Raw genomic sequence first — 23,019 nt, 5'->3', positions numbered from 1 at the left:
TTACAGCACCTCCCGACTGCCCTTTATGCTAGGTCTCGTCCTGCTCTGGATCTTCTGGGGGCCTCACTTACCTTGCTGCTGTTTCCCACCTTGGTGCTTGGTACCTTGTTTCAGGCTTCCATTTGGGACACATTGATACAAGGGAAAGTCAGCAACAGGCTGCCATGGTCCCACTAAATTGGAACCAGAGATCTAGGGGATGTGGCAAAACATTTGGAATCTACTGTCAAACTCAGGAACTAGGCTCCCTTCTGGGGAGCCCTGGACTACCTCCACTTTATTTGGATATCTCCCAGCTCCTCCTGTTACACTAAGGAGGAATGAACCATCTGCCTAAAAGTTACAGGAAAGGTTTCAGAGGAAGCAACATTTATATTAGCCTTTGCAGGGTATCTACGGGCTCACAACAGATAAAGGGTTGCTTGTGGCAGGACATTCTAGGCCTAAGGAACAGAATATAGCAAGGTTCTCTCTCCTTCCTCTCTCTTTCCACAACTCCACTCTCGACCCATTCCTCTCCCTCAGACATCCTAAACAGCCACAGAGCTTCTGGTGTTGACAGAGTGGCAGAACTTCCCTTGTGTGGGACAGGCCACCCTGGAGTCAGGGCCTAGTCTCTTGGGATGAAGCTCTGGGATTCCAGGAAGGGGGACCCCTCCCTACCTCCTCAGCTGGAAGTGGCTCAGGGGTGCCCACCCAGGCGGGATTCCCTGCTAATCACCCGAATCTTGCCTGTTCCTCCAGCTAAAATCATCATAGCTGGCTGGGACTAGCAGTGTGACTCAAACTCCTCTGAGCAATCGTGTCCAGCCTAGGGCAGATGCCTGGAGAGGGGAGGGGGTCAGGGTGGGGATTACACCCCAGGGAGCACAAGGACACTTTCTCCAAAATCTCCCTTCCCCCCCTCCCTGGGCCCCTTTCTAATGTTCAAGCTCTCCCTTTTCCTTCTCTCTCTCCCCTTACGAACAAAGCTGATTTCTCTCTGGCTCTTTTCCCACCATTAACAAAGTTAGGAATTTCTTGGCTCATGAGCAAGGGCCTTGGAGATCCAGCCTCCTTCAAGCCAGATCTCTGAGTGGATTTAGGCTGACTCTGTAAGAACCGTGGCTTTGGTGGCTGCCAATCGACCCCTAAGGTTAACAAAGAATTAGCTTCCCGTCCCAGTCTCCAAGGATGGTTCTTCTCTCTGTGAGCAGACTCTAGAATTGGCCCTGGACCATAGGGTCAGGTATAATCTGCTCCCAGCCTTGGACCTGGGCACTGACTGCCAGACAGACCTGCTGGACCAGTCACTGGAAGGGCATGTCCCTTCCGTTCCCCCTTGGTCTCCTCGTTCTCTCCAGCTGCTGTGCCAAAGGAATAGCTCACTGGCAGAACAGAACGCTGTCCTCAAATGTCCATCTTCAGCCTAGTAATTCTTGCCCAAGCTCTTTATAGCTGTACTTAGGGGGAAATGACATTGGGGTGAAGGGGCTGATGCAGCCAAATGAAGGTGGACTTCACTTTGAGAGAACTGCATAAACAATGTGAATTTACAAAAACACCCCCAGAGAATTCTTCCTGCATAGTTGGCAGTTACATACATCAGAAAGGATTCACTCCCGTAAGAATAGAGATCTTAAAATTCTTATTCTGTGTACTCTTCAAAGAGATATTTAGGGGTTGGGAAGGAGGTGGGATATCAACTTAAAGATCATCAGGGATGAAGAAAAATCCTGAGATGATGATGCAAGTCAGTTGGTGATACAGAATCTCAAGTGTGAAAATCCATCCCCTTACCATGACAGGCCAGTTTTCGTAAAGGGAAGTATTCTTCATCCCCATGGTCCAGGGCCAAGATCTGGGTCAAGTTCCTGTCTTGGGAAGGGGACAGCTAACTAGCCAACCCTTGATGGATTAATCCTAGGGAAGGGCTAGATCACACAAAGATCCAATGCAGAGCTCCTGGCCCTCCCTCCATTCCTTTCTTGGGAACAACATGAGCCTTCATTGCCCAAAAGTGAGCAGCCAAGAGAAGGTGGAGTCCAGATCAGTGCACAAACCCAGTCAGTATTCAGCCCTGAACCATTACACACTGATCTGCCTGCCCTGCTACTTTCACAAGACAGCGGGAGATTATCCAGTAATCTGCCAGGGTCAGATCAGCTGTGGGCGAGATTTATAGGCCCAAATGGGGACAAATGGCATTCTTTCAGGCTGCAAGTCTTTAAGGAAGAAATGGAGAGGACAAGACTGCAGGCCAGATTTATTAGGCCAGGGAGGGGAAAGTGATTACCAGTCCATGAACACACTGGACTGTTTTGTAGTCCAACAATCCTTGAGGACATTACAGGGGAAACCTCGGCTATCCCCTCTACATCCCCAACCCAGGTCTCTCCAGAGAGGATTAACTGCAGGGCCCCTCGAGGAGTGGAGACACCTGGACAGCCAGGACGGTAAGATTAACCAGCAGCTCGGTGAAGTAACACTTCCCATTCTCAGACAAAAACAACATAAGGAACTCCTCCTCCAGCTGTTTTCACTGAGTCAATAAAGAGACTAAAGCAACTATCAGAGGAAGTTTGGAAAGCCTCAATTCTATATAAAACAGATGTAGGTATCCAAACTTTTTCTTTAAATGAATTGTCAGATCCATCTTGATTTGCTGTTTGGTGATACTGTTACTTGGGTACTTGTCATCTCTCTCTTAACAGCGTCCTTGGAGGCAGCAACCATGTCTTCTTCATCACCTTTATATGCCCTTCAGTGCCTAGCGGTGCCTGGTACCTTGTTGGTATTCAGTAGACAGCTAGTGGATCCAAATGGGTAGGGGACCCAGACTTTTCAAGTAAAGAAACTGGGTTTAGGGTATGAAAAGAAATATTTTAAACTCATCTTCTCTGGACTTCACTCAAGCTGACTGGTGGGGTCCTTGTCTTCCTGCAGCCTGTCTGGGGCATTTCCACCCTCCCTTCTCAGTGGTATCTCAATACAAGCCAGCCTGACATTAGTCCCTCGCTCTCTCTCCAGCCCAATACCAAGATGTGTACACCTGGAGAAGCAGTGCTTCAAAAATTTCTCTATCATCACAGTGAACTGGTGAAGCTTCTGAGGTATTAAGCAATCCATCATAACATTTGTGACCGGTTAACTTTAATTTGTCAAAATAAATCTGCAGTTTTTGCATGTTAGTAATACAGTGCTGGTATTGACAGGAAAAATCATCTGCTTACACAGAAACCTTCGTTTAGGAGCACACCTTAGGAGGGAAACGGATACACAATAAAAGGCAAATGCAGGCCGAGCAACGAGCCCTACAGCATAACAGGCTGGATGTCGGATTTGAGGATTATCTAGTACAGCTGTTTAGCTGCCGAGCTGATAAAGGGGAAGCTCTCAACCAGGTTACAACCAGAAGGGAAAAAAAACTCTCTGATTTTCCATGAGCGGTGGCCGTCGTGCCTTCAACACTTGGTTGAATCAGTTCATCAGCATCAAAACTCAATTCCAGTTCCAAGACACAGGAGAATTTTACCACACAACCTACTTGGCGCCCCCCCTTCAGTGGCCCACTGCCACCCTCATCCTGCCAACTCTCTCCCTCCCAAAAGACACGACGTGGCTTTGTTATTGCAGACAAGCTTCTTAAGTGAATAAAGAATGCATACAAAATAGCATTTTAACTGAAGTCATACAATGAAGTCTCACTCCTGTTTATTATACAATGAATTGATAAAACAATCATTTCTAGTATATATCTTTTTTTTTTTTAAAGAACTAATACTTTCAGGGTTCTGACGACCACACTCTAGCCTGGGGGTAGGGCCCACACCTGCCCCCACTGAGGACTGCTCCTTGGGCCACTGTGGAGGAAGCCTGGGCTGTCTCAATCATGAAGGGTTGTGACTGGCAGCCCAGCCACAGAGAGACAACAGGCCCAGCAGGCAGAGCCAGAACCTGGTCCTGGGGCTGCATACCAGGAAATGTGGGCTTCCTCCAAACATGGCCACTGCCTGCCCAGTCCAGGCCTCAGCAGGGCCATGCCCGGGCCTTCCGTACGCGAGTCCTTCCAGTAGTCCACACATAATGCTCTACATATTAAAAACAAACCATCTTGGTACTGTGGATAAGAACAGTTGTAACAAAGTCATAGCTACATATTTTTCTCTACATTTTGTTTATTGAGACAAACTAATTAAAAGGCACAAACATAGGGCATGTTTACATGGACATTATAACAAACATATACATTAAAAGTGTAGGAATGTGTTGCCTTCCTGCTAAACAGAAAGTTCCTAAGCTTTTATATATACAAAAGTTGTACAATTTAATGTCCTAAAGTACAAAAAGATCATTTATAAAATTATTTTACACTAAGTACTATTTATTTTATTTTTTACTATGTAGTTGAACCCCCTCGAACTATTTTGTATAATGACACACAGATACCTGTCCCTGATGTAGGAAGTCTGCCTCAGACGCAAGGTATTTTGATGCTTGAACTGACACAGTGGGGTATAAATGGAAGTCATCCAGTTTGATAGTCAGTCCTGCAAACATTCTGCAAGATTAACACAACTAATTTCCATTTCTCTTAACTGCAAGATTAAAAAAGAAAAAACCAAAAACATAATTGCAACTTAAAAAAAAATCACAGCGTCTTGGTTTTAGTATTGTTTTTTAAAAAACACGATGCTTTAAAAACATTAAATGTGTGGCATGATGGCGTAGAGTATCTGTTTCCCTAGCTTTTGGTTTCTACTTTATGTACAGAGATAAAACATCCTGCTAAGAAATAAAAAGCACATGTCTTAACGTGCACTATCATTGCTGGGCGTCTGCAGGGAGTGCAGACAGCTGTCTCCCTGAAAACCCCACAAAGCGGATACAAGTGTTTTTTTCAAAGGAAAAAAAAAGTGATGTCCATATTTACAAAGTTGAACAAATCTGCACAATACTTGATTAAGAAATGGAAGGAGAAATTTAAAAAAGATACACTCTGCTTGTTCTGAAGGGGCATACTACCTAGTTAGTGGTTAGAATAAAAACTGTATACAATTTAATATAAGACATAAACTCTAGTGAGCAACTAACACATCTTTCCCTGTTGAAACATCAACAGGCTCTGATTGGGAGAGAGAGGGGCATATTACATCCCAGTGCCTCCAGCGTCTTCCAATTTAAAGCAATATATTTCAACTGTTCCAAAGCACTCCTCGGCTCCTTAATAGGAGTCCCACGGCCTCTGTCTGCTGGAGTCGGCCTGTCCGCACACTTGACTTCTCCTGTCAGCTGCGGCCTTTTCTTACCAAAACACTATTTGTATATTTTGGTTTTTTTTTTTTTTAATTTTTTAAAAAAGTCAACTACAATGCTATATTCCATCAGGATTAGTATGCTGAGCAATATTTACATCTCCAAATATCAGGTCACAATCCCTATTATATGTTGACGTTAGAATGATAAATTACCATATGCTTTGCATATCAGAGCTGGTATCACCTTTCCCATAGGGAATGCTGCCTGAAATTAACATATTCCCAAAGGTAAAATGCATATTCTCTGAAATGCATTTTATTATGACAATGCGTGTATTTACTCATAAAAACAATAAACACAGACAATTCTACACTAGCTCTCAATCTGTGGAGTTAGAACTTCAGGTTAAAATCAGCCATCCACCTTGACCATATGGGGAGAGGAGCTCTGCTAGTGTTTAGAATAAAACGATTTCTTGGGATTAGAAACAAATGCTTATTTTTCTTATTTTGAAATGGGTTTTGCTTTTTTATGATTGGTTTTAATTTGGGCATTTCATCTTGCCAACTACTATCCTGTTTAAGCAATGCTGTCAGCTAAAAGGAATTTCTGATTAAACTAAAGTGGTCCAGTGATATGTGACATACACACCCTACTTTGAACAATCCCAGCCAAATTGGAGAAAAATGCTACTACACTATTTTTTAACTAATGTAATGAAATCTCCCAATTTCATGGTTTACTTTTTGCTTTAATAAACTAAAAGTAAGTTGCTGGTAAATATTTACTTTAACCCATATTTTGACTTTATAATACTGTTTACCAAGGTGGTGATGTAGGCAAAGCTTGGGGTAAGAAAGGCATGCTCTCTACAGGCCTCATTGCTATATTGAGAGGGGCGGCTAACGTCATAGGCGTGGGCAGGTTCATCGGAGACGTGATCGTGACAGGGTGTGCTATATTCACTGGAGCAGTGACAGGGGTGGGGAGGTTGACTGGGGTAGTGAGTGTTAAAGGAGAGGTCATGGATAATGGACTGGTTATAGTTACAGGGTGCCCTATGTTCATTGGGCTGGTTATATTAACTGCACTTGAAACATTTACTGGACTTCTCATGCTCATTGCAGCTGCCACTGTGACTGGGTTTGACATAGTCCCAGACGACACAGAGGACGTTATATTGAATGGAGTAGTGAGAGTCACAGGTGTCGTAGCAGCCGTGGAGGTTTGGCACAGGTTAGCAGCTTCTAAAATAAGAAGACAAAAGGGCCTTTAGACTCTCAAAACAGTGAACACAATTCAGTTTCTGAATCAACTTCTTTTAATTAAAAAGGACAAACATTTAATAAATTAAATTACAGTTTTCTACCCCGTGGTCAACAAGAAGGGAGGATCCTTCTGAGCACAAGACTGGGGACCAGGAATCCCAGCATGAGAGCGGATCTCTTTTCTGATGCTTTGCCTCCCACAAGGACTTAGGCAACTTGTTTAGCCTAGGTGCTTCTGGTTTCGAGTTTGGATTTACTCACCTACCTCACAGTGAGGCTGGGAACATCAGTTAATTTCTGCAAGGCACTCTAGGGGGCAGAGATATCACGTAGGGCTAAGTACTCTCACTACCACTTCACGGAGTTCCTCTGAGTTCTAAAGACTTTCCTGGGAAGAGCTAAGCATCTGAAAGCCAGGCGAGCAGACTTGTTTACACAGAGTGGGCGACGGTCACACAATAACAGATAATCAGAAAAGTCTTCTCAGAAGGCACACGGTAACTAGCAGTAAGGTGTGTGTCCTCCGTGCTATGTATTCTAAAGCCTTCTCAGAAGTGAAGCCATATTCTGTTGTTTTAAAAATCCATTAAGCAGGGATTAATAAGCTATTTTAGTATCATCCGCTTATTTCAGTCTTACAAAAATCATTTCAGTTAAATAATTCTGTTGTTTGTGGTTGTTTCTTAACTACATTAAGAAAGAATATGCGTCCCTCGTAGTTTCACGTTCTTCTCCCAACTCCCGCTTCTTTTTCCCTTTCTGATGCTGACATAATCACATACTTTATGCCTGTCATTTAACTGCACATATTACACACACCACCAACCATACCAAGCAGGACTAACCAGGCTAGGAGAGCTGGCAGTGAGTTGGGGGGACCTGGGTCCTTGTTATCAACAAAGCCTGGGCACTTCTTAAGGAAACTTCCCTCAGAGGTGACACCCCCCCAGCCCCACCCCTCAACAAAATTCAGCACCACCTGCTGGTGTGTCAGAAAAGAGCAGTAACAAGACAGATGGGGGTGCTGGCTGTGACCTGGTGTCAAAATGAAAAAATGCATTTGAGACATAAAGATAGAGGGTTGCACACATGACACACATGGGTCAAATCACCTCAGGTGGACCCCTGAGTCGATGAGCAGCCCTTTCTTGATCAGTATGATGGAACCTCAGCATTACTCCATGCTCCACATCAGGGATTCCCAAACCTGGCTGATGATCAAAATCATTTATCCAGGGGGATTTTTTTTTTAATGGCTTCCCAGAAAATTCAATCCTGTGATTTAGACGGAACCTGGGAAATCCGTATTTTTAAAAAGCTCCTGAGGTGATGATATGATTGTCATCCAGGTTTGGAAACTTAGGTTACCTTATTTAAGCCCCAAATTTAAGGGACGTGCTGATTTATGTTCAGGTTTTCAGGTCAGGAGTCTCTTCTCCCCACAAATGTGGTATTCACTAACATGAGTTTCTAACATCAGAGATCGTTTCCAAAGAGATCCACGCTACAAATGGGAATACAATAGCATTTTGTTTCATGGGGGTCAGAAGATGAGTTGAACAACTGAGACTTATTGTGCAAGCACACTGAAATACAATACCAAACAGAAGGGTGCAGAAAAAAAGAGAATGAGGAAGAAAACCAACTCACTTTCGAGGTGATGGTAGCATTGCTAAAAATATTGCTTCCACCAAACGAGTTTTCGCTCTCCCATGTGCCATCTCCCCACCTCTCCTCCCACGTTTTCTTTTTAATCTAACCTTACTCTTTTCTGTAACTTAAGTACTTTTACTTCTTAAGTAAAACATCCTTCATAATATGCTTTCAACTCACTATGCAATTATCATAGCCTATAAACACATATAAATATTTCTCTCCTACCCCCCACTTCTCCACCCCTACTCCTGATACAAAACATTTTGTCAAAATAATGACAAATAATCATTTGGAAGACAGGAATAAGCAGCACCTGAGGCAGAGGGGGAAGCCTATCTGAACTGCTGCACTCTTTTCCTCCAGTGCCAGATGTATATGAAAAGAGTGCTATTCCTTTTATCTTTATCCAAGTCCGGGATGTTTGGAAGGGATCTGAGGAAGAGGACAGTCACACTACATGAAAGCAAAGAATGGAAGAAACTACACAGCAGAGGAATTACAGCAGAGTCTACATGCAGAGGATTCCTTATACATTTAAAGTAAACAGTAAGACATGACAGGGATGAGGGAGGAAAAATGGAATTTAGGAAATCTGTCCTGTGGCTGATGATAAACTGTCAAAATGATTTAACTGAAATGGCTGCACAAGAGTCCAGAAGCCAAAGCTACAATTAGTAAGTTAAAAAGCTGTTTTGAAAACTGATATACCAACTGATTCTTTACAGGATGTATGTGGGAGAAAAACAAACCATTCTCAATTTTAATAACAATTACAGTCAAGTCACTAACAACTGACATACGTTCATGTTAAGCTAATGCCAGCCCCAGTGACAGACTGAATGAGATTAAGGGTGAGACCAAGAGAAAAGGCAGCAGCATTACGAAGTCTGAAACACGTAAAAAAGAAGACAATTCAGGAAGAACACTAAAGAGCAGAAAATAGCAGTTGTAAGAAAATGAACTTTCATACACACAAGGATAAGTTCACCTACCTCTGAAAGTGGGAGTATTTTAGAAACAAAGGAAAAAAGAGCCCTTAATGCATGGAGGCTGACACAAAAATAAGCATAAAAAAGGGACTCTGGGCATACTGAGCAAAGGGCCAAATCTGGCTCCAAATTTGTAACAAAAAAGTAAACCAAGAGAAACAACATGACAAGAAATACCGAGAATTTTTATTTCCTAGTAAAAAAATTTATCTGGAAGCTTGGAAGCTTTGTTGCCAATAACTTTACCAGGTGTTTCCCAGCATATACAGTATGTCCACAAAGTGCTCTCCTCGCGGTGGCTGTGACGTTGCCCACTCAGCGTACCTCAGGGACGCACTCCTCCAGCCACGCGCGGAGCGCTGGCAGCCTCGTCTTACCTTTCTTCCTTGCTTTGACAGCTTCTTCCCACAGCCTCAGTGTCTCCACCTGCTTCCCCGGCCAGCTGCTCACGTGCTGCTGCTGCTGCTGCTGCTGCTGCTGCTGTTGCTGCTGCTGCTGCTGCTTCTGGCTGCTGGTCTCCTCGCTCATGCATGCTGCCCCCAAGACAAACCAGAAACACTCCATTTACCTTGAAAAAGTGCAGCTATCTTTTCAAAATCGGAAACTTCAGATACTCTGACTCCTCACAACCCCTCTGATTGTTACCATTTGACTGGACAGTTTTTACTACAGTGCATCTTGTTTGCTGCTTCTGTCTATATTGGTCAACTAGGTAAATTTTAAAAATCTAGAGCTAGGGAAAACCAATGTAAAAAAGAAAAGAATTCTTTGCTACATTAAAAAGCAAGTATCTTTTAGAATGGAACTTGGGTAATTTTAGCACAGAATAATTAATGTTCATCGAAGTATCCAACATATACCTGGTTACTTGACCACAACAATGTACACTAAAAGTAAATTTGTATGAAGTCTGACACGCTAGATAATAAACCTAATGTACTTACAAAGAAGCAAAAATGAAAGATTACACTTTTTTCTGGTGGTAGGGGAGATCTTAAACAAAAAACCTGGGTAAACACAAGTGATGAACTTTATCCACAAGCCCGTGGATAGTCTACCTTCAACTCTGAATTTATGGTAAGCAAAATATTTAACACTTCAAATGGATATGATATCCTATTTCTCTGTAGATTTGGGTTTGAAAAGTAAGCTTATTTAACACTGCTTTTATCCTTAGGTTATTAAGGACATGTTATTAACACAATCAGGAGTTCGGTGGCACTTGAGCTTGAGAATCTTCCTAACATTAAATAAAAACAATTCAAACTGCCAAGCAGGAGACGCAGCTTCCTAGTAGCCTTCTGTTGCCACAATTCTAACACACTAGAGCTTTTAATTCAAACCCCATAGAAGAAGAGACAGATTGAAAAATAGCTGCAGGGAAAATGTGCTCTTTTAACATGGGTGTTATTAGTAGCCAAGTACAAGATTAAAAGCAAAATCAGTGGAGAATTTATCAATACCATCTGCAAACATGCATGTAAAGTGTATTTCCAAATTAATATACACTCTCTTTTGATGCATGTCTGCATACTTTAGTAACAGGAGGAAACACATAAAATGAACATTAATATAGTCCTGAGAACACAAGTGAAAAATACCTTCAATACATTATAAAAACATCTAGATTCTGTCAATCCAAAATGAAAAAAAAAAAAATTTGAAGTGTCACCTACTTTTACTGATGCCTTGTTTACATGTATTACAGTTGATGCTTTGGCTCTGCCCGTGCGTCTTTAAGTGGCTGGTGATGTATGCTGCACTCAGGAGCTTTCCGCAGATGTTACAGGATACCTTGCCTTCGTGGCGCACCATGTGTGTCCGCAGTCTGTCTTTGGTGGCAAAGGCAGCAGTGCACGTCTGCATGAGGGAGGAAAACTTTTTTTAAATATAGACTATCCTGTTCTACTCATTTTAAAGTACGTTATATTCTAGGTATTAACCTATCCATGTCAGCAAGCAGACTGAATTAGCTGAATTTTCATGGCATGTGTTACCTAGAACTGTACTCTTAACAAAACATTTGGTGAATTTTAGACTCTTACAAATTTGGGGGGGGGAGAAAAAAAATATCAACAGAGTAGTGAAAAGATGTGAGCTTCAGAGTCATTTAAACCTGGATTTAAATCCAGCTCCCTCAATCACTAAACAGTGTGATACTGAGCAAGTTAGCTAACCTGTCCGAATTTTTTTCTTCATCTGTAATGAGGACAATAATACCTACCTCACAAAATTACTGGTGGATTAAGAGCCTGGCCCAAGGCCTCACACATAGTAGGTGCTTACTAAGTGACACTAGCTTCCTTCCTCCAACTGAATTTTTCTTAGAATTCAAATCATTTACTTAATAAAATCAGTCATTAACAAATTTAACTACAAGGAGCACAAAAAGATTTTCAGCAACAAACCAGAATTACTGATGCCTAAAACAGTCATTTGCTTTAGCAAGATTCTTAACATTTTTTTCTTAACATTTTCAATATCACAACTTATATAAAATAAAATCATTAACACGAGTAGATTTTTAAACAACTGGAAAATGCTCCAATTTGCCAATATCAGAGAAAAATCCAGTAAGTGATAACATTTGGGAGAAAATTCATACTTTCTTCTACTGCATTTAAAACAACCTCAACCATCAGCCCAGAAATTAATTTAAAGCATTTCATTCGTTTATTCATTTCAAATACACAGCGACCTTTGCAAAGACAATAAATGTTTTTTTATATAACAATAAATACTGTTGCCCAAGGAAACGGAAATGTAGCTTCACAAAAACAGCATATTTACATTTTCAAATGATCTTGTCTCACAGAAACAGAAGCTGTCATTTATATTTTATAAAACTAGAATTCAAATGGACCACATTTATTCAAGTCAGTGATTTTAAGACTATTTAAAAACGGTGAGATTTGATTGGCTCAGATCTTCTGGATAATGTGCATTAAGTGCTACACTAAGGATAAGTCATTTTAACTCTTACTTGGCATTTGAAGGGTCTTTCTGTTGAATGGACATGTTTTACGTGACAGCTTAAGTGGTCAGGCCTGTGAAAGAGAGTTTCAAGAGAAGATGTAATGGAACACACACAGAGAAATGCTACTTACTGTGATGTTTACATGCTTGGCAGATTTGGGTGGGGGACATTTTAAAGAAAGCTAGCAGAATTACCAACTCCCCCGCCCCCCGTGCAAGTCTCCTTACCTCTCTTACCATAATCAAAAGTCTTAGTCCTTTACCTGTTAATTTTCTCTCCTAGTCAACATTAAACCATATTAGGTCTTTATTCTTTACAAGGACAAAATACCCAAAGTATAGTCCGAACACTTGCCAGAGACAACTTGTACTATATTAACTTTAAAAGGCTTTTAAAAATGAAAATTAGTGAAATGTTAGTAACCACAGAAAAGTGGAAAAAATGTTCTCTTAAAAACTTCAAGAGTATCCAAGGTCATGCCAACTTTCAGGATATGTTTCTTTGTTTTGTGCAGTGAACCTCATGTCTAGTCACCCAACTGAATTGAAAACTGATGGTTTTGCAGCTTTGGTAAGAAGTACTTATGTGCCAAATGAAGGCCTGAGTCCATCAAGGTACTCTTTAAATGAAATAAGTTAATCACTACGTCACCACTTGTCAACCACACCAAACTGAAATTAGACCTGAAGGTATAATACTTCATCTGTCACCAATCTCCTCTAACAACACAAGCCTGCACATACCTATTCTCACATAAACCTTTTAGATTACACAGAGATCACACTGAAACCATAATGGAAAAAAGCAAAGCAAAATGCAGTACCTCGAGAAGCCTTTCCCACAAACACTGCAAGTATAGGGTTTGGTGATGCCTCCTTCATGAGACCTCACATGGTAAGTCATCCGGTCCTTCCTCTTGAAGCGCTGATTACAAATAGGACACTCGAAAGGCTTTTCGTCCGAATGGGAGAGCTTGTGCCGATTGAGGTGGTACACGTCTCGGAAGGCCTTCCCACACATCTCACAAGCATGGTTCTTCTTGACAGGCTTACTGGGTTTCTTGACAGACTGGGTCACGGGCATAGCTGTGGTGCTGGCACTGCTGCTGGGGTTGGTGCCCGAGGAAGATGTAGTGACTGTTGACAAGATGCCTGCAATGGTTGAGACCAACGAAGTTCGGCTGCTGTCCCCAGCGATGGTGGAGATAAGGGGAACCACCGTGGTGGGGGTTTTCTTTGGCCGGGACACCAACTTGATGCCTGTGTGGCAGGACTCGTGGCGCCTCAGGTGATAGCTGTCCCTGAAAGCTTTACTGCAGTAAGTGCACACAAAGGAAGTTTTGGGTTTTTCTTTTTTAATCCCAATGGCATCCTTTAATGTTTCTGGAGCAGCCTGAGGTTTCTGAGTTATTGGTATTGGAAGCAATGGTTTCTGATCAGGGGGCTCCACAGCAGAGCTCAGGAGGGGCAGCAAGCTGTTCTGTGCTGCCTGCTGTTGGTGATGGGAGGCTTCATGGGCCTAAAACCAAACATTTACACTTCAGAAACTAGCCTCTCATAATGACCTTCAAAATTCAACATGCTTCAGACAACAGAGACCAGAACAAACAATCAAAGAGCCTACAAGCTACTCTCTGCAGCAGAGATCCAGCAATCACCTAGGTACTCTCAGAGCTCCCAATACAAAGCATTAAAATCACTGCACAGACACAAAACTTTTGCGAATACGCTGCTGACGGTGATCTTGCTCTCAAACAGCTGAATAAACTACACACCACCCTGGTTCATAAGGGACACAGCAGCTGATGAAGTCACTTTGCATTAGTCTGTCAGTGTCAAAACCAAGTTTAAATAACTTGTCAAAAAATTACCCTCCAGACTTAAGTATTTAACAGTACCTTATAACACTAATGCACAAAACACACACTCACATACAAACACATATATACAAGTAGTCATCTACTTGTCTACTTTACCTAGAAAAAGTAATGCATTGTGTCTCTCCCTTTCCATCAGAAAACCGTTAGTGACTGAGGAAAGAGGCTGTTGCTAAGTGACAAAAAGAATCTAGTTCTCTGAATACATATGCCAGTTGTTAAGTTTACTTTGAAAGTTTTCACTTAACTCTACTGAAGATTTGATTGAAATGAAACCTGCAATTAATCAACCTGGAAGGCATTTGTGAAGGCAGCTCACAGCAGAACACCTGCCCGTTGTTTCTCAGTTCATGTACTCTTACACTAAAGTCTATATCCTTTAGCAACACTAGCTGTTCAAACCCTCAACTCTCTCAGACAGACTAGTAAGAGGAAATAAACTATAAATTATTAAAATTCCTTTCATTTTCATCTTCTTCCAGCAGTTGTAGATTTCATTAAAGTATCAGACATTTGCTGTTATAATGTGCTGCTCCACTCCAAAATTGGGGGCTGGCCACTGCCTGGAAATTTTCTTTAGCTGCACTGAAACCAAAATTTCACTGTGGATCAGGTTCTTGGTATTTATGAGGAGTTACTCTCTTGGTTTTTTGATTCTTCCAAAATTCTCCACACCTCCATACTGATAAACATTTAGGAAATGATGGGGAAAAAATTCCTGAAATAGTTCTTCCTAGTATGTTGTACTTGATCGACATTATTTTTGAAACTCTTGACAGTGAGCCCAAGCTCCTGTGCTTGAGTTTTGTAATCCTAAAAGGATACAGGCACTCAGAGGTAAGAGTTCCAAATATTTTAAGCATACAATGTCCTAGGAAGGGTCTATCCCATCATCTTAGAAGCTCTAGACACTTTTTTACCCTTCTCACTGTATAATCTTAAGACCTGCAGTTAACTCTATTAAGGAGAAAAAAAACACGGAGACAGACACACTCACACAGAGCTTCCCCTCCCCCCGCCCCCAACAGACAAAAACATCTACTACACGTTGCTCGATGTTTACTTGATGGCAGGACAACAGCTAAAACAGCTAAGCCTGGAACCAGACTCCCCCAAATCATTAGGAGGTGTGGTATCCAGAATTACCACTTGCAATGTAATAATTCTGACTGAATCTCCCTTTGAGTCCTGGAAGTACTCAATAGAAATTGTATGCTTACTTATGAGTATCTTTCTGGACTTAGTGCTCACACTGAATTACAGTCCACTTTTAATTTAATTTATGGAGCTCCTGGAACTATCAGGCGCTACCCAAGTAACATTGGTAGAAACTTTATAGAATTTGGACTCTGATCTAACCCCCTTTCCAACCTGGCTGTAGGACACCCAAGTTTCCATACAGTATACAAACAGTTAATAGCTGAAGATAGCTCAAGATATACAATTTCAAAGGCTAACAGATCAGATAATAGGGAACACAAATCTTCTGGACAAAGTTCAGACTTACAGTGTTTAGAGGCATTTTTCAATTCTAAACAACCATTAGTTCGATGGAGTACTAAAAGCACTTACTGCCATTTTACCAATTCAGATGTCTGTGGCAACATAAAGTATTTTTACAGCATTGCTGAAGCTCACTCTCACACGAGGGTCACACCAGGTCCCTGCTTCTTGGGTGAAATGCTGTAGGAGGCCTCGACCACTACGGGAATCACTTTCTGAGGATTCCTAGGATCCCCACACTTCTATATGAAGCCTTCTAAGAGGGGAACTGGGTTTCCCCAACTTGTTCTCTGGGGGAGAGACAGAGTAAAATAACAACCATTGCCTGCCTTGAGTTAAGTGATTTTTAAAAATATATAACTTCTGGGTAGACTTTTATTTGACTAGCATCATCAAAACAAAGTTTTAATTTTATCTCCCATCTCTTTCAATTACAAGGCTCTTTTTTTTTTGAAACCCTGCCCAAGCTTTCCTTTTTCTGGGGACGGCAAGAAACAAAAATAAAACAGAAATGTTATTTCATCACCCAGGGTGGTAGGATATGGCACCATGAAATCTCCAGTGCCAGAGGATAAAAGATTTTGTACTGAAAGAAATTAGCATCAGTGAGTCATATCTTGAATGTCCTGTTAGGAGAATCATCCATCAAACATTTTAACAGCTATGGCTTTCACTTTCCACCAGGTTACTTGGAAATCAAGCAGGTATTAAACTGTTTTAAAATATAAATTCAATGGGATGGTCCAGAAAACAAATGAGAGACTTTAACTCTCTTATTTCCCCAGTGAAAATTACTTAAAACTGGAACTGAGTAAGTCTATTCATACCTTTCCAGAGAAAAGACTGAAATATTCTCTTTACCCATTCAACTGTCCTCGGCTCTAAATTATAAGTTTTCCAACAATTTTCACTGCACACATTGCCAAGCCCAGGATCAAATATTAGCTTTCACACTTCTCCATCAGGTGGAAAAAAAGATTTTAGTAGCTGAAAAAAATTGAATAATATAAAAATCTAATTAAAAAGTTGATCAATAAATGCTTGGCATTTGCTTTATCCAGGAAAGAAGTAATAAAAGTATTCCAAAAGATTTTTTAGCTAGTTTCCCAAAAATTAATTACAGGTTTTCCCCTCATATAAAGAACTCTCATTTTTTTCAATCTCCATGAAGTTTATAGAGAACACGTTTAATATGGTAAATCTAAACCATCCCTCATGTGAAAATCACTTCACTGACCCATTAATTCCATATTTTAAAATGACCATTTGAAAGCTTTTTCTAGAGAGGGCATTTGCCACCTTTACACCAACCTGGATGCTAGTTAGTTATATACCACATCTTTTCCAGCATTTTTAAGTTGACTTATCACATTATCAAGCTCATCAAAGCACAGTACTAGCTCAGAATGAAAAAAGGGCCAAGTCAGTGAATTCTGTAATTTTGAATATATTCAATTTTAAGAAGCCCGAATATATTCCAACAATTACTTGAAAATCAAATTACTCACATTTTAAAGAATATGTCTTAAAACAATAAACCACCCCTACGAAATAGGCAGTGTTTGAATTAACCAGCTCCCTTTATTAACTCCACTGGGATAGGTCCAGTGGCTGGGAGGATTATTTGAAAATTCTGCATCCGTTCCTGGTTAGCTCCAAAAGGTCTCAAGCGCCCAAGCTACGCGTTTGGGATTTCACGAAGTTATTCAAAGAAGGAAAATAACTAAGAGAGGCGGGAAGAATGCACTTAAAGTGACGAGCTTCCTAACCTCCTCTGGTTCCGAAGTTTCCCCGTGAGCTCATCACTACTGCCCACTAACTGGTTCGTTTGCAAAGAAACGAAGCAGAGGAAGAAAAAAAAAAAAAAGTTCTCGGTCTTCTAAATAGGGGTCCCCTCCTAAAGTGGGCGGGCAAGAGAACTGCCAGCGTATCGGCTACAGTCACCTTCAAGTTTCTTCCAAAAAGTGAAGACCAACACCCCATGAATGACTCATCTGGGGGCTTTGTAAGCGGACTTTGTTTGCTCTCTCCACTTGCCGTCTCCCCCACTTGGTTGGAGGAAACGTTCGAGGTGGGACGAGAGAGAAAGGCGCCCCGGGAGAAGGTGGGGCCTCCCGGAGTCCCGGCCGCCCCCGTGCCCACCCCCCCGGCCGGGGGATTCCCCGGGCTGAATGGGACGGCGGGAGAGCTGGACAGAGGGAGAGGGTGTCAGCTGCCAAGGCTCGGCAGAGGCTTGGGAAAGAAAAAACATAAATCCGGTGAAAAAGTTTGGGGAGAGCATACACATTCATAACACCCCCCCAACTGGGTAAACATGGGGGGGCGGCGGGAAGGGGGAGTGGCGGGGAGCCCAGGGACACTCGCTACTCGCGGGGATGGGGGGGTCAGAAAGTCAACACGCACACACACAAAAAGCGGAGAGGGAGGTGAAAAGGAGGGAGAGCGAGCGAAAGATGGATGAAGTGGGGGGGAACTAACACTAGGGACCCCCCTCACCCCACGGTGCGGGCCCGGGCCCGGCGCGCCGTGGCCAAGCGGACCGCGCTATCCAGCGGCCCGGCGCCCTCCTTTCTCTGGGCCGCGGGTGGTGACAGCGACTGGCCTCCTCCCTTCCCCTTCAGGGCGGGAGGGAAGGGTGTGTGCGTGTGCGTGTGTGTGCTGGGGGGGCCCGGGGTTCACCCCGAGGCCTGCTCTCTCCCCCGCACCCCGTGAGGCCGCCTCCTTTCACCTCAGCAGCCCCGCTCCGGCGGGGCGGGCGGGCGGAAAAACAAAGGGGGATTAAGGCCGGGCCGGAGAGCGGAGCCGGGAGGGAGGGGAGGAGCGCCCGCCCGCCCGCCCGCCAGCCCGGGGCCCGGCCCCCCTGTCCCCCCCGTGCCCCCCCGGGGGGGCCCCCAGTACCTGGAACAGGAACGCGGTCCAGTTGGCCTCCATGGCTGCGGCGGCCGACCCCCCTCCTCCCCACTCCCCCCGCTCGGGGAGCCTCCTCAGCCGGAGGAGGCGACAACAAAGCGGCGGCGGCGGCGGCGGCAGCGGCAACGGCGGCTCCTCAACATGGCAGCGCCGAGCGCGGCCACTTCCGGTAACCTCCGGGACGCACCACCGCCGCGGCGAGCGCGGGCGGGGGGGGAGCCCCGACCCGGCCGCCGCCGCCCCCAGTGGCCCGGACCCCTCCCGGGCGTCTTCGCGGCCGGCTTGCCGCCTCGGAGCTCAGCCAGTGCCCGCTGGCGGTGGGGTCAGGGTCCCCGCGGGGGGGCTGGGGTGGGGCTGGGGGCGGGGATGGGGCGCGGCGTCCCCCCCCGCGGGGGTGTGTGGTGCTGCGGTCCGTGGCTCAGGCAGCTGGAGCAGGGGGAGCTCAGGAGAGAAGATGGAGGACGCCAGGGTCTGGCGCCGGCTCGCTGGGCACGGCGGGGCCGGCTCCCGTGACTCAAACCTGGTGCCCAGCAGCATCGCGTCCCTATCAGACCCTGAGCGGAAGGCATAGGCCACGGCGGTCACCCGGCTCTTCAGTCCCTTATGCGCAGCACAACCCCCACCTCCAGATTGGGGAAAGCCCCTTCGACTTGGAGCGTCTCTCGTTTCAGCTATTTCATCCCAGCGAAACCTTCCGCGTTCGTGCTATGATATGCATCTAACTCTGAGCGGCCTTCCAACTCAAGCAGGGAATCCCACTGGGGTGCAGCCTCAGATCCTCCCTGTGCGGAGGGAAACACTTCCCACGCGTAGAGATGTCATTGCTGGGTTATTCTTGGGTAAAAGGGCTGAGCTTCCCCATCCTCTCCCCCTGAACTCGAGATATGATGTGAAATTCTACCGAACACCCCTTCTCCCGCCAAAAGTAAAAATAAAAATACAAACAAGTGAGAAAGTATAGACAAGAAATTATTTAGTAGTTTAGTACAGTCCGCTTCCTCACCCCCCAAAACAAAACTCGAACTTCTGGTTGGACAGCGTCAGATGTCACTGTGGTGACCCCAGCCTCTGTTTGCAGTTCCAAGTCTTCCGTGTAGGCGTCACTGCTACTGGAACTTTGTATGAGGATGACCTGAACATTTTCTATCTTTTCTCACATACGGGTAGTTACTGGGAATATCAGAGACAAGCTATTATTTAAAAAGTGCCTCCAATCCAAGTAGTCTGTGGTGGGAAGTGAGGGGGCAGGCTCTATCAGTGATATTTTTATCAACTCTGGTTTAAAAAAATTCCTCAGATGGTCACATTATTTCAAGACTTCAACATCTTTCACAACCGACTCTCTCTTATCTCATCCCCTCCATTTATTCCTCTCAAGTCACATTCTAATCAACGTTACTATCTCCAACTTCCCCCATACATATACAACAAAAGTACGGTTGCAAAGTTCTGTTCGTAAAAGCAGCTGAATAGGTATAGTAATCTGACAGTCTGTGTTTCCCTTCCATCCACCACGCGTGTATATCCCCTTCCCACTCTTTCCTTCCCTCAGTCAGCAGAATAAAGGGGCTGGAAAACGTTGGTCTGGTTCCTTTGAGAGTTGATTCCCTATTGGATATGCCTGGAGGCCTTGGGGATGACTGAGAAGTTCTGGAGTTTGGATCAGTGGCAGAAGCAGGTAACACATCAGGGAACCAGTCAGCCTAAGACAGGAGAGGACAAAAAATGATGAATAGTTTCTGATTACAATGCTCAGCTAAACTGCTACAGTGGCCCCTATGTCTCCTATAAATGTCCATTAGTCTCTTTTGGAAAGAGAAATAAAATGGTTCAGGAAGCCTGCGTTTATATATACATATAAGGAGAGAACAACGATTAGGTAAATTAAAACCTTTTTGCATTGACCCTGAACACTGCATAGTCTTTTGTTTTCATTCAGTGAATGCAAGTCTCCGCTCTTTCCTGTCTTAACATGTTCACTTCAAGGTCTCTGTAATGCCTCTTCTCAGTTTTTCTCCTCCCCTGTATAGCCTCTCCTACTCCGCTGCCTTTCAAACTGTGGTAAAAATGAATCTCTGAGATTATGAAAACTAGTACTTAATGAAGATCGTTATTCTAATGACAATATTGCTGGACTCAAACTCCTTATCCCAGGATCTAGAACTCCTTCTTTAGCAACCTCTCTCACAATGCCTCTAGAGAGGGGTTTCCCTCACTAACAAAGCAGGGGTCAAGTGAAAACAGTTCATCCAGTTCTCATTAATGAAGAGCTGGGATTCAGAAGTATCACTTTTCTTGAAGAAAATGGCTAATTCTATCTCTATCCATGAGATGAAACCAGAATTCCTCATTGCTCCCCAAAACCCCACTTAAAAAGAAAAATTAACCTTTTAAATGCAGATGGTATTTTAAACCTTAGGATACTTCCCAGAGAAAATACCCAAGTTTGCAACAAGTACTCAAAAACAATCAGGTCCAACTGTTTTGAGGAATATAATGAAACTAGGAAGATCAAAGACTCCATCCCTAGAAGGGACATTTCTACCCTTAGGACAGACAAAATCGTAGCCACAGACAAAATGAACTCTCCTCAAGCCTGCTTCCACAGACCATATTGGGATCCAGTCAAAACCCTAGCAATGTCTAAAGACAGTAAATTCATCTTGATTACTGTAAACAACTTTCAGTGAGTCAACCAATGGTGTTACCTCCAGATATGATGAATAACTGCAATGTCTGGTGTCTAAGCAAAAAATTGCATGTGCCTATGTACCACCTAAATAAAATTCAGATTCCCTCCCTACCCTGTTCAGTTTCCTCTCTCCCACCTCCCCTGCCCCAGTGTGTAAAACCTGTCACAAGCTTTCAGGGCCTCAGCTTAAATGAGGACGAAATAAAAACCTATCTCACAGGGTGACTTGTGGATTAAATGAGAAACGCATTTAAAATGCTTAGAACATTTCCTGGAATATAACAGGTGCTAAGTAAATTTTTTTATTGGTGCTATTGAGTGGTTCTAGATTAACTTTGGGGCTGAGAACTCTGTATTTTAACAGCTCTGAGCCAGTTCCTCTTACTTTCTCTCAAAGTAACAGGTTTTCCCCATGCCTCATCCTTCTTTCCTTCAAAGAGCTCTAAGGTAAATAGCCAAAAGGCTAATGACACATGACAAAGGAAGATCCCTATTAAGATCAGCTTTTCCAAAGGCAACTTTTTGCAAACATTAGAAAGCAACAGGCTATTTCCTTCCCATTTTGGAAAAGATTTTAAAGTCCTGTGAGTACATTAAGGATTAAGATTAGATTCAGAATCCTAGGACTAGAAACCATATCTGCTATTGTCAATTACCTTTCCCAAGTAAGGCTGCTCCACAAACCAAATCAAATCCAAAACGTTCCAAAGAGAATATCTAGTTAGAAGCCTCAGATTGGCAGTTAATGGACTAACTCCTCATGGAAAAAAAGCTGGAACTGACAATTAACAGATCTTGTAAAAGCCAAGACTGCAATATTTAGAAATACCAAAAACATTGGCCAGAGAGAGATGTTATCCTTTATTACCAGCCTCAATGCAATCAAGGAGAAAGGAAGCACACTCTGCCAGATCAAAGGGAACAACCCCCCTCCACCCGCTCCCCCCCTCAAAGAAACAAAAACAACCAAGCCTTTCTCCAAGGAAAGCAGAAGTAATCACCTCGCCCAAACACCCCCCACCCCCAGCTCCATAACCACACCAAGGGCTTAAGCCAATTGCCTGTGGCCCATGTGGTCAGAAGTTGGGTTTGTGTTTCAGTTCTACCACCTAAACTGTCATCACTAGTTATTTCTGTTTTAACTGGTAAGGTGAGGAAGGGGAACAACAGCGAAGAAGTTTTTTTTCCTGAATACTTATTTAAGTTCCTTGACAGCTGGAACATAGCCACACAATACAAAGGGACAGGGAACAAATCCACCCATTTTCTTAGCAGACATTTAGTTCAACCAGTAGTTGAGGGTCCTTAAACACTCTATTGTTTCTAAGAAGGGCCACATAACCAAGATGCCAAAACTAAGTCCAAAGCCATGGAACCACATTTATCACCTTAACTCTTCTTGAAAGAAGCTGCCAGGAAGCAATGCTTAACCTACCCACAAAACATTTGAGTAGAAATACCTTCCGTTTTACAACTCCTAACTGGCTGACAGAGAACATCCAAAACATAGCAAGCAAAATAGCACAGGACACAAGAAGGAAAGACACTAAGACAGGTCAAAAATACACCAAGTAAGAAATTCAATCCAACTGGAAAACATACTCTCAGGCACTAACACTTCTCCTTTGGACACCTGTTCCTCCCTGCCCTCAGATGCCCCAAGCCCAGGGTAATGGCTGAGCTTGAAAAAAAAGTTGATACTTAACAGGTCATGCAAACTCGGTGAGTCTGAACCAAACCACAAAGACTGGTTCAGTGACAACATCATGCTAACAATCAAAAACATAAATTAAATCCTTACATAAAGTTATTCTGGTACAAAGGAAAAGTTCTTTTCAGTAGCTATAGCCTCTACCCCAAATACATTCCACTGGTTAAGAGGGATGTAACAGCACTAAACAACATTGTGC

At 43.4% G+C, this 23,019-nt stretch overlaps 1 protein-coding gene across 5 annotated transcripts; it reads right to left on the bottom strand.

Moving 5' to 3' along the window:
- Positions 1–3,110: 3,110 nt before the first annotated feature.
- On the bottom strand, positions 3,111–18,740 carry VEZF1 (vascular endothelial zinc finger 1). Of its 5 annotated transcripts, XM_074342742.1 has the most exons (7): positions 18,406–18,740; positions 15,577–15,797; positions 12,952–13,646; positions 12,135–12,198; positions 10,828–11,029; positions 9,529–9,684; positions 3,111–6,485 (listed from the first exon to the last, which is right to left on the bottom strand). In XM_074342742.1, exons 2-7 carry the CDS (start codon positions 15,580–15,582, stop codon positions 6,058–6,060), a joined length of 1,551 nt encoding a protein of 516 aa, XP_074198843.1. In that variant the 5' UTR covers positions 15,583–15,797; positions 18,406–18,740; the 3' UTR covers positions 3,111–6,057. The 5 variants fall into 5 exon arrangements, with proteins under 5 accessions (XP_074198843.1, XP_074198841.1, XP_074198842.1 ...); XM_074342740.1 differs by lacking the exon at positions 15,577–15,797 and having other exon boundaries at positions 18,406–18,738; XM_074342741.1 differs by lacking the exon at positions 15,577–15,797 and having other exon boundaries at positions 10,828–11,011; positions 18,406–18,734.
- Between the last annotated feature and the right edge of the window lie 4,279 nt (positions 18,741–23,019).

This window comes from Camelus bactrianus, chromosome 16 (assembly GCF_048773025.1).
Source record: "Camelus bactrianus isolate YW-2024 breed Bactrian camel chromosome 16, ASM4877302v1, whole genome shotgun sequence".
Taxonomy (NCBI): Eukaryota; Metazoa; Chordata; class Mammalia; order Artiodactyla; family Camelidae; genus Camelus; species Camelus bactrianus.
Note: the sequence above shows the minus strand (reverse complement) of the source record. Positions and strands in the feature narration are given on the sequence as shown.